A 13,518-nucleotide genomic window follows, 5' to 3' on the forward strand; every position below is an offset into this window, starting at 1 on the left:
AAGTGCCAACACAAATGCTCAGGTATCCCTGGTGAAAGGAAAGGGCAAGGAAAGCAAAGTGCCTGCTGGGCTTTCCCAGAGCTTGTAAAGGAGCCCTGGGAGGATCTAATTGGTTTATCCCCTCCTGCACTCAGTTTCTCCTGTTTGTGCAACTCCCTGAAGATTATGAGTGGGCAATCCAATTCCTCAACCTCTCTAAACCAACGGTTCACATATACCATGATGAGAGCAAGTGCCCAAGGGCTTTGCTGTGTTCTTAGCTCCTTGGCACCAGCCTGAACTTTTTTCTCACAGATACTTTGTGCTTCCTCTCCCCTAACCACGTTACTCACCCTTCCCCATGCTCAACCTTTGGAAAGTCCCCTTGCCCCCACTTATTTGATTACTTCCTCTCCAGCTACTGCTCACAGGGACCACAACAAACCATTGACTCCACCACTTCTTACTTGCCCTCTCTTCCCTCCCAGCTTAGATTCCAAGGTCCATCACTATCATCACTCCCTTACATAGTACTCCTACCCCTGTCATTGACTTTCCTCAGCAAAACCCAGCCCTGGTCAAATACAGTCCTTTAACCCCCAAATGATAGAGTGTGTCTGGAGGAGAATCACACAACCTTGCAGAGTGGTCTCACTTTAATGTATGGCCATGGGCCAGGCACAGTGGCTCATGCCTATAATTCCAGCACTTTGAGAGGCCAAGGTGGGTGGATCACCAATTCAGGTGATCAAGACTATCATGGCTAACACAGTGAAAACCTGTCTTTACTAAAATACAAAAAAAAAAAAAAAAAAAATTAGCCCGGGGTGGTGGACCGTGCCTCTGTCTCAGCTACTCGGGAGGCTGAGACAGGAAAATCACTTGAACCCGGGAGGTGGAGGTTGCAGTGAGCCGAGATGGTGCCACTGCACTCCAGCCTGGGTGACAGAGCAAGACTCCATCTCTAAAAAGAAAAAGGTATGGCCATCAACTCAAGAGGGCCCTCAGCGATGTTGATACTATGCTTCTCTAGTCACTTTTCCATTCTTCAAGGAAATTATTTCTCACCTTCTTCTATCATTGCATAAAGAGCAGATCTTATTTCATCAATCCCAGTGAGACAGCCAGCACTTACAGCACTCAGCGGAAACTGGGAAAAGGTCCATACATGTATGCATGCATGTGTGTGATATATGCAAGACTGCTAAAATGCATCACCTCTCCTGGTGGAGCAATCAGAAAGTGCCCCTTCCTCCAGGCTGACGTGGCCCCACCAGGGCACATGGCTTGATGGGCAAAACAAGGGCTACATTTCAGCTCCCATCTGCCGCCTCTGCTCTGCAGGGGACTGAGCGTGCCACCAACAAATGTACTGCCTAATCTATCTGCATCTGCATCCAGACACACTACCTTCTCTCCAGAAATAGCCTGTGAGTGCAATCCCTTACTCCTATCCTAGGCCAACCTCTTCACTTCTGTGCTAGATCCAATCGCTTCTCACCTACTTGAGGACTCTTTTTCTCCAGTTGTTGCATTCTGTGTCATCAATTTTATCTCTCTAAAAAATCATTCCAGCATACCAACATGAGAATAAGCATTTCCTGTCTTAAAATGCTCTCCCTTGATCCCAAGTACCTCTCTGGCTACTGCCCTTTTCTCTTTCACAGTAAAGCTTCTCAAAAGCTGTTTAGATCACTTTCTCTTCCTCAACCCCCATCCTATTAACACACCCTAATCAGAGTTTCTCCTCATGACTCCACTGAAACTGTTTTCATCAAGGTCATCGGCAACTTCATCAGGCCAAATCCAGTGTTCAAACTCTCAGTCCTTATCTTACTCATTTAGCAGTATCTGATAAGACTCATGACTCGCTCCCTCCTAAAACAATTCTCTTGTTTTCCAATGCTTCACCTTCTCCTGGTGTTCCTCCTGCCCTGACTGGTAGCTCTTTCTCTTTTCTACTTAATCTCCAAATGTTAGAGTGTCTCTTGGTCCTCTCCTCCAGCTACCTCCGAGTCTCCTCCCTATGTGATCCTAACGGGACCTAAGATTTAAAAAGCATCTATGTGCTAATGGATCCCAAATGTATCTCTCTAGACTCATATCAATTGTTTATTCAACATCCCGGCTTGGATGTATAACAGGTACCTTAAACATAACGTGCAAAAAAGCCTCTTGATTTCCCCATCCCCAAATCTGCGCCTCCTTTTCATTAAATGGCACCACCATTAAATCAGTCATCAGGCACGAACCTAAGAATCAACTCTGATTTCCTTTTGTTCTTTCACACAGTATCCCCCAAATCCAAATCCATTCCAATCATAATGTATCTAAATACAATAAAATAGCCTTTTTCTCATCCTGTCCGTGGCTGCCAGGCTACTTAATCCAAGCTACCGTACTGGTAACCCAAGGACATCTGTGCTTCCCTATTACACACATCAGCAAGACTAACTTTTAAAAATGTGAATCAGATGCGGTCATTCCTCGGCTCACCCTCCTCCTATGGTTTCCAGTTCCTGTTATAAGGCCCGCAGGTTTCACTGCATCTGGCCACTGGCCCACCTCTCTGAGCCTAGCTGGTACTGCTCTCGGGCTGCACAGCCACGCCGGCCTTTCACTGTTTCTGCAACATGGCAGGCATATCCCTACCTCTGGGTTTATGGCTGATTTTTTCTTAGCCTGGAAAGGCTATTTGTCCTCCCGGCTCCCGTGTTTGCGAGACTTACTCCTTCATACCGTGTGTATGGGCTCAAAGGTCTTCTTGGAGAGGCAGTATCTGACCAGGTGTAAAGTCACCCTATCCCCTGTTTATTTTTCTCCACACCACTTATCACTACCTGCAGTTTTTGTCACTTGTTTGTTGTCTGTATCCCCTCTCCCACTCCACTAGCATGCATTCTGCAAGAGGGTCTTTGCCTGTCTATGGCTTTATCCCTTTGCGCTTAGTTAGAACAGCGCCTGGCACCTAACAGGTGCTCAGTTAGTTCTTGTCGAATGATTGTATTCCCTCCAAATTTTCTTCTTGAATCTTTGGACCCTTCCTTATTTTTTTCTTCCGTTCTTACCCACCTCCCATCCCGCCCTGTGCAAAGCTAAAACTCCCAGCCCCTTCCCGGTAGTTCCAGGACTTTCCCGCTCCCCTCTTAAAGTGCGCGGCTCCTTTAAGCAGACTCCCGAACGCCGCGGGGAAGGCGGGGCCGAAGCCCATTCGTCGCCAACTTGGAGGGGCGGGGCAGAACCAGGGGGCGGGGCTGCGTGCTGCGTGCGTGCTCGTTCTGGAGGAGGCGCCGCCGCCGCTCCCGAGGCCGCCGCTGCCGTCGCCGCGCAGAGCCGGAGCAGGAGCCACGGGCGAGAGGAGGGAGGAGGAGGAGGAGGAGGAGGAGGAGGTGGTGGAGGAGGTGCCGGACCAGGGGGGTGAGTAAGGGGCGGGGAGCCCTAGACTGCCCCAGAGGGAGCGGGGGGCGCGGGTCGGCGGAGCCGATGGTGAGGCGGCTCATGTCGCCGGTCAGTCGCCTGGCTCCCCCTTCCTCCTCCGCGTTCCATCGGTGTCCGGGGCGGCGGCCCGGGGGCCTGGCCGGCGGGAGGGGCCGGAGATCAGGGAGGCCCGGCCACTGCCAGGGCCAGAGCCAACCACGCCCGCGGACCGACCCGGTCGACTGTAGGCCTGCGGGAGATCGTCGGGAGGGGCCCCGGCCGGCTGTGGGAGAGAAAGAGGACATTGTGTCCCCCACCCTTCAACTCCCCGAGGTGTCATAGCACAAGCCCATTTCCCTTGCCGTCTCCCCACACTCAGTGCCCTCGCCCATCACTGCCTGAGAGACTTAGAAGGTTGGATATCGCTGCCTTCCTCCTCTTTCATGTCCCCTGTCTAGGGTCAGAGCTTCCTTCCCACCTCTCCCTTTTGGCGGGTCACACGGGGAGGGGGTTGGAGGGTTGGGTGAATTCTCTGTCCTCTGTCCTCTGCTGTAGAAGTGCGGACAGGTTGGAGCGTTGCTATGTCCGTGTTCACTTCTGTCAGGGTTCAGGGTCTCCTTTACCTTCCTTTATTCCCCCAATGAATAGGGCTGACATCTCTACATCCCACTCCACCTTCCAGCCCCTTTCCCGCCTTCTTTACCCCCAGGTCTTCCGTAGCTTACCATGTGTTCCGCCTTTTCAGTGTTAACTTTTCGTGAGTCTCTGCTTCTTACCTGAATTTTGTTAGGGAAGAGGTCACAGTATGATTCTTCTGATCTTTCAAACTAACGTTGGTAAGAGCATCTGTTGCCCCCCTTACTCAGGAAGTTAAGAACAGTGTCTTCAGCCGAATTGTGTAATGTACTGCTAAGGGGAGAAGATGAGAGGAAGACATTTGTGCCTGCAAAATGGGATCTCCTCACAGGGCTGAGAACCAGAGTTTAGGGAACCTTTGACCTCTTGGAAAAAGAACTACTGTTGAGGAGTAATGCATTCTGTTTCGGGAGGGAAAATCATTTTGTTCCTTCTTTGAAGGTAGGAGGCATAGGAAGTGAAATAGAATAATAGAGCAGAAGGTGATTGGGCTACAGCCCTACAGGTAGGTGGTGGATGATGGTTTTGTTATTACAGTTAAGAGTTAAGTATCAGCTCTTAGATTTAACTTGGGGCTCCTACCTTCAAAAGCGTAAAGGGCTGTCTCAGAAGAGATGCTGCTGGAAACAGGATTTGGAAACTTTCTTTGGGTTTCCTGTCAGAATGTGTGGGGGTGGACATGCCTATGTGTAGTTTTTCTTTACTTGTGAGGTAATTTATTTCTGTGATACTTTGACATAGTAAGCATTAAATTAGGCCCCAGACTTTCTGTCTTTATTATTCGTTCCTGTAACATTTTTGTCTTGAAATTATATAGTTTGATATTCTTTTGTAGATATTTCAGGGACTCTTGTCTAGTTTCCTGGGTGTTTAAATTATGGTCTACTTCAGATACGATTAGCTGTAAGGTATTGAGGATCATACATGTTCAGTATTTGTTGAATGAATTGAATGATTACCAAGATGAGTCTAGGTGTTAAATCTTCTGTCCTTTTGAGAGGTACCCTATATTAGGATATTGCAGTCCACTTCCAGTTTGTAAAATAGTAATTCTTAACCTTTTCTAGGCCACTGACACCTTTGAGAATATGATGAAATGTATAAACTCTCTCCTCAGAAAAAAGTTAATAGGCGTTTATTCACAAAATTTTGCATTAGTGTTAGGGACCCTCTGAGGCCAACCATGACCATCTGTCTTAAAAGTGAACTGGATGGAATCCCTGAGTGTTGCCCAGTTCATATTAAAACAGCTCAAAACCCTTTGTTCACTTTTTGTATGGCCTCAGGAAGGACAGTATCTATATTTAATATACCCCAGAAGTTAACTATATTCATATACGTTGATCCTGTAGTCCTTCTGGAAATGAATCCCCAAGGAAATATTCCAAGAGAAAGAAAATGTTGTATATGCACATGCTCATTTAATTATTTTAATAGATGGGAAGAAAAGGAAACTATATGTCCGACAGCATAAAGATACACAATTTTGCAATCACTGAAAAAGGTTAGAATTAAAGATTATTAATCTCCTAATTGATCTTCCGGCTTCCACTCTTGCCCCTCCACCCCAGGTTGATTTCCACATAGCAGCTACAATGATGCTCACAAACTTAAGTCAGAGCAAGTCTCTCTTCTCTTCAGAACCGTCCAGTGTTTTCCCTTCTCATTCACAGTAAAATCTGAAGTTCTCACCATGGCATATAAGCCTTACAGCAGCCCAGCTATTTCTATAATCTCAAGTCCTTTTACTTTTGCTCTTGCTTACTGTACTCCAACCACACTGGCCTCCTAGTTCTCAAAAAGGTCAAATACACTCAGGTGTCTGCACTTGTTGTCTTCTCTGCCTATAACCTTTTTCCCCAAGGCAGTACATATCCCTAACTTCCTTCAGGTCACTGCACCAGTCTCGGGTCTTCCCTTTCTACCCTTCCCTGCCACTATATCTATCCCCGTCACCTTACTCTTAAGACTAGGTTATACTGATCTTGACAGCCACAATTGTTGGTAAACATTTCATGATATTGTCATTTTAACACTTGCATTGGACATTATTATTTAACATTTAAAAAATAATGTCAGCCATAAAGAGATCTTTCAGATTGTTAGGTTGAATTTTTCAATAGCTCACATTTAAAGTTTGGATGTTAGCTTACCTCTCTTCAACATTCAACAACAGGGTGCTAATTGTTGGATACAGAGATGAATTAGACAGAGTCTCTGCCCTTATCTGCTATGATTTGTATTGTAATACTTAAGTCACTCTAGACCTTGTGAGTGTTTACCGTTACCCATGAACTTTAGTGTATGGTTGATGATCTTTTATATAAAATAGGGGTTAGACATCCAAATGTTCATGTGGTAATTGCTTTTTTTCCTTACAAAGGGATATTTTTAAAAATTAAAAAAACTTTTTTTGAGAAGGAGTCTTGCTCTGTTACCCAGCCTGAAGTGCAATGGTGCAGTCTTGGCTTACTGCAACCTCTGCCTCCTGGGTTCAAGCGATTCTCCTGCCTCAGCTTTTTGAGTAGCTGGGATAACACATGTCTACCACCACGCCCAGCCAATTTTTTAAAATATAAAATTTTTTTTTTTTTTTTAAGAGATGGGGTTTCTCCATGTTGGCCAGGCTGGTCTCGAACTCCTGACCTCAGGTGATCCGCCCACCTCGGCCTCTCAAAGTGCTGGGATTACAGGCTAGAGCCACCGCGCCTGGCTTATCAATTTTTTTTTTTTTTTTTAAATTTTTAGTAGAGATGGGGTTTCACCATGTTGGCCAGGCTGACCTCAAACTCCTGACCTCAAGTGATCTGGCCACCTTGGCCTCCCAAAGTGCTGGTATTACAGGCATGAGCCACTGTGCGCATCAACAAAGGGATTTTTAGTGGTTATCTGTAATTCATTTAATTTCTGTTTTGTTTGATGTTTTTAGAATTTCATAGCTGTGACAGCCCCATGTTTTGTTCTTTGCAGTAAATTATATAGGTACTTAGTTGAAGACTCACAGTTGAATTTTAATTGTAATTCTTTATAGTTGTTAAAAAAAAAAAAAGACTACTGTTTTTGTTAAATAGGTTAACATTGCATCTTTGTAATTTTACTTGGTTTATAGGGGTTGATGATACGAGTCTGTTTTGATAGAAAATTATACCACTGAGGGCTTTGCCCAGAATTTCTGGTTCTGGTTCTAGATGGCTTGATTTGGCATAGTTGAGGAGCTTTGACATCTATACAGAGGAGTGGGTTAAACCACTTGAGTTCCTTGAAAGCACCTTGCTGTGTTCCTGGCATGGTAGGGACACCGTAAATGTTCATTGAACCTCAGATAATTTCTAATCTCCTGATTCTAAAGTTCTCTTATTTTAGATGGTCAAAAGTAACTAATGTAAAGCGTTTATATTTTAATATTGGGATACATTTGAAATTGTGAATGTAAGTTTACTTGTTCGTGATGTCCCTTTTCAAATTAATTGGGTATAATAATTAATTGATTAGGCCTAATCAGTTTTAAGAAGAGTTACAGCATATTTCCAAGTATTTTTTGCTTATTCTGATGTAATTTAATTGCTGCGTTACTTAATGCCAGATTCATATCTTATGGAGATTAGCATTAAACAAAAATATTTAAGCTTTAGTATGTTACTGAGACTGATGAAGTGTCCATTTTTTCTTTAATCGTGTGCGTGAAGTTTGGGGATTATAAGCAGTAGTTTTAGGCTGGGCATGGTGGCTCACGCCTGTAATGCAGCACTTGGGAGGCCGAGGCGGGTGGATTAGGAGTTCAAGACCAGCCTGACCAAGCTGGTGAAACCCCGTCTCTACTAAAAACTACAAAAAAATTAGCCAGGCGAAGTGGCAGGCGCCTGTAATCCCAGCTGCTCAGTAGGCTGAGACAGGAGAATCACTTGAACCTGGGACACGGAGGTTGCAGTGAGCTGAGATTGCACCATTGCACTTAAGTCTGGGCGAACGAGCGAGACCCTGTCTCAAAAAAAAACAAAAAAAAAACAGTAGTTTTTAATCTGCTTTTCAGTTTTTCATATACAAAGATAATGTTAATATTAGCTCACTTACGTTTTGAAACTTTTGTACTAGTGGTGTAGATTTGCACTGCATAATTCACATTCTCTCAGTCCCCTGCACACAGTTGTGAGATAACTAGTTAAGAGGGCACTTTGTATCAAAGTTAAATGATCCAGGTGAGTATTGCACCTATAAGCTTAGCTTAGCTTTGTTCACTCTCATGATGTTCTGATCAACAAAGCAGTTCAACAGAGAACCATGCCACACTCTCATTTCTGCTTGAAAATAAGCCTTTTAGAGGTAGAAGGTACAAATATGCATATACACATGCACCAATGAAGAAAAGGAAATTGTGTATGGTTACTAAGGTAGGGTTGAAACAGGAAATAGTGTGTTTTTATAAGTGGTTTAAAAAAATTCTTTTAATAAAATTTTCAGAAGTGTATGATGTACACATGGAAAATTAAATGCTTTATGAAATAAACGCCAATCAGTAGACAAGTTAATCGCTTTTTTTTCCCCCATTTATTTATTTTATTGCATTTTAGGTTTTGGGGTACATGTGAAGAACATGCAAAATTGTTGCATAGGAACACATGTGGCAGTGTGATTTGCTGCCTTCCTCCCCATCACCTACATCTGGCATTTCTCCCCTGCTATCTCTCCCCAGCTTCCCACCCCCCACCCCCCCTCCCCTATTTCCCCCCAACTGACCCCAGTGTGTAGTGCTCCCCTCCCTGTGTCCATGTGTTCTCATTGTTCAACACCCGCCTATGAGTGAGAACATGCGGTGTTTGATCTTCTGCTCTTCTGTCAGTTTGCTGAGAATGATGGTTTCCAGGTTCATCCATGTCCCTACAAAGGACCCAAACTCATCGTTTTCAATGGCTGCATAATATTCCATGGTGTATATGTGCCACATTTTCCCTATCCAGTCTATCGTCGATGGGCATTTGGATTGGTTCCAGGTCTTTGCTATTGTAAACAGTGCTACAATGAACATTCGTGTGCACGTGTCCTTATAGTAGAACAATTTGTAATCTTTTGGATATATACCCAGTAATGGGATTGCTGGGTCAAATGGTATTTCTATTTCTATGTCCTTGAGGAATCGCCACACTGTCTTCCACAATGGTTGAACTAATTTACACTCCCACCAACAGTGTAAAAGTGTTCCTATTTCTCCACATCCTCTCCAGCATCTGTTGTCTCCAGATTTTTTAATGATCGCCATTCTAACTGGCGTGAGATTGTATCTCAATGTAGTTTTGATTTGCATTTCTCTGATGACCAGTGATGATGAGCATTTTTTCATATGTTTGTTGGCCTCACGTATGTCTTCTTTTGTAAAGGGTGTCTGTTCATATCCTTTGCCCACTTTTGAATGGGCTTGTTAGTTTTTTTCTTGTAAATCTGTTTTAGTTCTTTGTAAATTCTGGATATTAGCCCTTTGTCAGATGGGTAAACTGCAAAAATTTTTTCCCAATCTGTTGGTTGCCGATTCACTCTAATGATTGTTTCTTTTGCTGTACAGAAGCTGTGGAGTTTGATTAGGTCCCATTTGTCTATTTTGGCTTTTGTTGTCAATGCTTTTGGTGTTTTGGTCATGAAGTCCTTGCCTACACCTACGTCCTGAATGGTTTTGCCTAGATTTTCTTCTAGGGTTTTTGTGGTGTTAGGTCTTTTAGAGCTGGTATACTTGGTGACGGCCTTGGTGCCCTCGGACACCGCGTGCTTGGCCAGCTCCCCGGGCGGCAGCAGGCGCACGGCTGTCTGGATCTCCCTGGAGGTGATGGTCGAGCGCTTGTGTAATGCGCCAGGCGGGAAGCCTCGCCCGCGATGCGCTCGAAGATGTCGTTGACGAAGGAGTTCATGATGCCCATGGCCTTGGAGGAGATGCCGGTGTCGGGGTGCACCTGCTTCAGCACCTTGTACAAGTACACGGAGTAGCTCTCCTTGCGGCTGCGCTTGCGCTTCTTGCCGTCCTTCTTCTGCGCCTTGGTCACCGCCTTCTTGGAGCCCTTCTTCGGGGCAGGAGCGGACTTCGCTGGCTCAGGCATGCTCACAGCCTATGTATTCGCCTCAAGTAATGACAAGCAATATCAATCGCTTTTTTAAAAGCGCTAATTGGCTGGGCGCGGTGGCTCATGCCTATAATCCCAGCACTTTGGGAGGCCAAGGCAGGCGGATCACTTGAGGTGAGGAGTTCAAGACCATCCTGGCCAACATGATGAAACCCCATCTGTACCAAAAATATTAAAAAATTGGTGGGGTGTGGTAGCGCGCAGCTGTAATCCCAGCTACTTGGGAGGCTGAGGCAGGAGAATTCCTTGAATCCGGGAAGCAGAGGTTGCAGTGAGCTGAGATCTTGCCACTGCACTCCAGCCTGGATGACAGAGCGAGACTCCATCTCAAAAAAAAAAAAAAAAGAAAAAAGAAAAAGAAAAGCACTAATGACTTATTTACTTAGGCTGTATAAATTTAGGTTTGATAAACCTGAGAAAAAAATTTCTTTATAAATCACTCATTTTCCCAATGTTTCTTGTCTCTAACCTATTTAGTTCACACTGATAGAGTGGTTCAAAGTGTTTAAGTTAACCAAATTTAAAATTGAATATGTAATCATATGTTTTAATGTTGGAATGTATTTAAATAAGGCTATATTTCATAAGAATAGCAGTATATTAAACTAAAAAAATTAATAAAAGATACTGCTGGGTTAATTAAAACTTGAAGTGCCTTACCTTGAACTCATAGTTGTATACACCTATAACGTGTTACTCATTCACTTTTTTTTTTTTTTTTTTTTTGCAGTACAGTGCTGTACCCACTTATTCTGGATGCAAAAGATAATTTTGTTCATGATAGGACTGTGGTTTTGTTTTTGTTTTTATTTTTTAGCTGTTTTCTTTTTTGGTTGTTTGGTTTTTGTCTTTAGCAAAGACAAAACTATAAAAAGAGGCACAAAGAACTGGATACAACTATTTGGACGTATCCCAAATGCAGTTTATATGACTCTAATAGTGGAAATCTCTTATTGCTGACAGTACATTTTAGATATGTCAGATGTGTAAATTCACTCACTGTGTTTTCAGTGATATTTTAAAATTCTATTCTAGACAAGTTGGCTATATCATAAAACATTAAGCAAGAAGGCACTAAGTTAAATATTGTAGCAGTTGAAATTTAACACTAATCTTTCAGTTTTACACAGTTAACAGTCTAGCCCAAATCTATTGATACCTTTGAACTACCGTTTAAATTCCATCTTATGCTTGTGAAAAAGTTGCATAATTTCCCTCTCCCCTCCCCTCCCCTCCTCTCCTTCTTTTCTTTAACTTCCTTTCTTTTTTCTTTCCATTTCCCTTTTTCTTTCAGAGTCTTGCTATATCACCCACACTGGTCTCCTCCTCCTGGACTCAAGCTATCCTCCTGCCTTAGCCTCCTGAGTAACTGGGACTATAAGCGTGTGCCACCACAGTTAATTCATGATTTCATTGATATATTTCAGATTCAGTCATTGAACAGATGTTTGAGTAACCCCAGATTAGGCTCTTTGATGGATACTGAAGTGTGAAGGTGTAGTTTCTGCTTTAAGGAATTTATAGTCTAGCGGTTTATTTTGTTTGCCATAGCCTATCATGTTTTATAAATCAAGGTTGTATTTTCATGATAGAGTGAAAATAGAATGATATTCATTTCTTAAGTAGAATAAATTGTGAACATTTCAAATTCTGTTAGTGAACAGCTGTTTCTTTTTTTTAAATTTTTTTAATTTTTAATTTTTTTTTTAAGACGGGGTTTCACCATGTTGGTCAGGCTTGCCTTGAACTCCTGACCTCAGGTGATCCGCCCACCTTGGCCTCCAAAGTGCTTGGATTACAGGCATGAGCCACCACGCCTGGCCAGTGAACAGCATTTCCGTGGTCTTATTTTCTAACAGCTTCTTAGACCAAATCAGTTTCCCAGTTGTTTAAAATAGAGTTAAATAAGAATTGTTTGCTTTACTGCCTATTTTACTTAAGTCCAAGACATATTTGTTTGTAAATAGCTTTTCTGCATATGTATACGTATATATATTTACACACACACACACACATGCATGTATATACACACCACATTGTAGGGAAGTTGTTTTCTGGTTCAGCTATCAATTTCAATTCTCTGTTTAATGTCAGAAGTTGTTTTATAGAATGGCATGTTAATATTTTTTTCTAAACTGATTAAAATCATCCTTTGCCACTAAAGTCAACTATCTGCTAGGACAGAAATGTACAAATAGACAACATGCATAAATGTGCATTTTTAGTGAATGTTGTTAGCTTGTCAGTTTTATTTTCAAGATTCTCTTCTCTTCCGACTTAATTATGATGTGCTTATAAGGCAACAATGATATATTTAGTTAGTTTGCAAAATGAGAGTAATTTTTCTGGTTTTTCCATTTTGCATGTTTTGAGTTAGGATTAATTGGACATGTGTTATTCTCAGTAGACATATATAATACAATAGTCCATTTAACTGTGATTCTTTCTTTTGGAGCCTTGGCTGACTTTTAGAAAGTGGGCCTTGTGCAGTTTGATAAATACAGGCACTACTCAGTTTTGGATGACATTCTTTACACAACTTAAAAGTAAAGGTGAGCATAATAGAAGCTGGAAAACAAGTCTGACGTTTTCTTTGCACTAGGAGATGTATTTCTTATTCCAAGTAATATGCCCTTGTTAGGATCAGGATCATTACAGGGGTTATAGCTGCTTAAACATTTGTTTTTGTTCTGATTAATGTAATTCATGTTATACTGTGGCAAACTTTGGAAAAGAATGTTAAGTATAAAGAAGAAATTGAAAATGTCTATGACCCCATGATCAAGAAAAAGTTACCACTGACATTTTAATGTGAATTTTTCCAGTTTTTTCCTTGCATGTACAGATTTTTAATTTTTTTTAATGAAAATTAGAATTATAGCTTTATATATACTGTTTTGATCCTACTTTTTTTTTCTGAATGGGATGTTGATCTCCTAGTGTGAGACTTTAAGGTTGGTTCTTTATAATATTACTATTTTAAATAGCACTGGAACAGACATTTTTGTACTTTTATCTTTGATTGCATCTTTGTTTTTTTTCTTCCTGTAGGATAGATTCCCAGAAGTGGGATAACTGGATCAGAGGGTGGTTACCCTGTGTATAAGAGTGTGTGTCTCACTGCACCTTCAATGGCATTGAGTAGGTCAGTTTTTACAATCTTTGCCAATGTGATAGATATCTGTTACATTCTTGGGTGGTAATAGCAAAAATCCTCATATTACTAATAATTTGTAAAACCATCATAGTGTATGAAAGAAATTTGTAGTTATCTTCCAGAAAGTTTATTGAAATGAGTTTCTTTAGAAATATTTTAGGTAAAAGTAATCTGTGACCAAAAAAAAAAAAAAAAAAATTACAGATTAAAGTTGCAATTTGAGCA

General features: G+C 42.1%; 1 protein-coding gene across 1 annotated transcript; it reads right to left on the reverse strand.

Moving 5' to 3' along the window:
* Positions 1-3,487: 3,487 nt before the first annotated feature.
* LOC108283171 lies at positions 3,488-10,205 on the reverse strand. The gene is given in 4 exon segments (XM_037728152.1): positions 3,488-3,679; positions 4,615-4,762; positions 9,614-9,860; positions 9,863-10,205. Coding segments are annotated over 4 exon segments (837 nt in total). The 5' UTR covers positions 10,113-10,205.
* Between the last annotated feature and the right edge of the window lie 3,313 nt (positions 10,206-13,518).

Source organism: Cebus imitator, unplaced genomic scaffold (assembly GCF_001604975.1).
Source record: "Cebus imitator isolate Cc_AM_T3 unplaced genomic scaffold, Cebus_imitator-1.0 Scaffold256, whole genome shotgun sequence".
NCBI classification, from domain to species: domain Eukaryota; kingdom Metazoa; phylum Chordata; class Mammalia; order Primates; family Cebidae; genus Cebus; species Cebus imitator.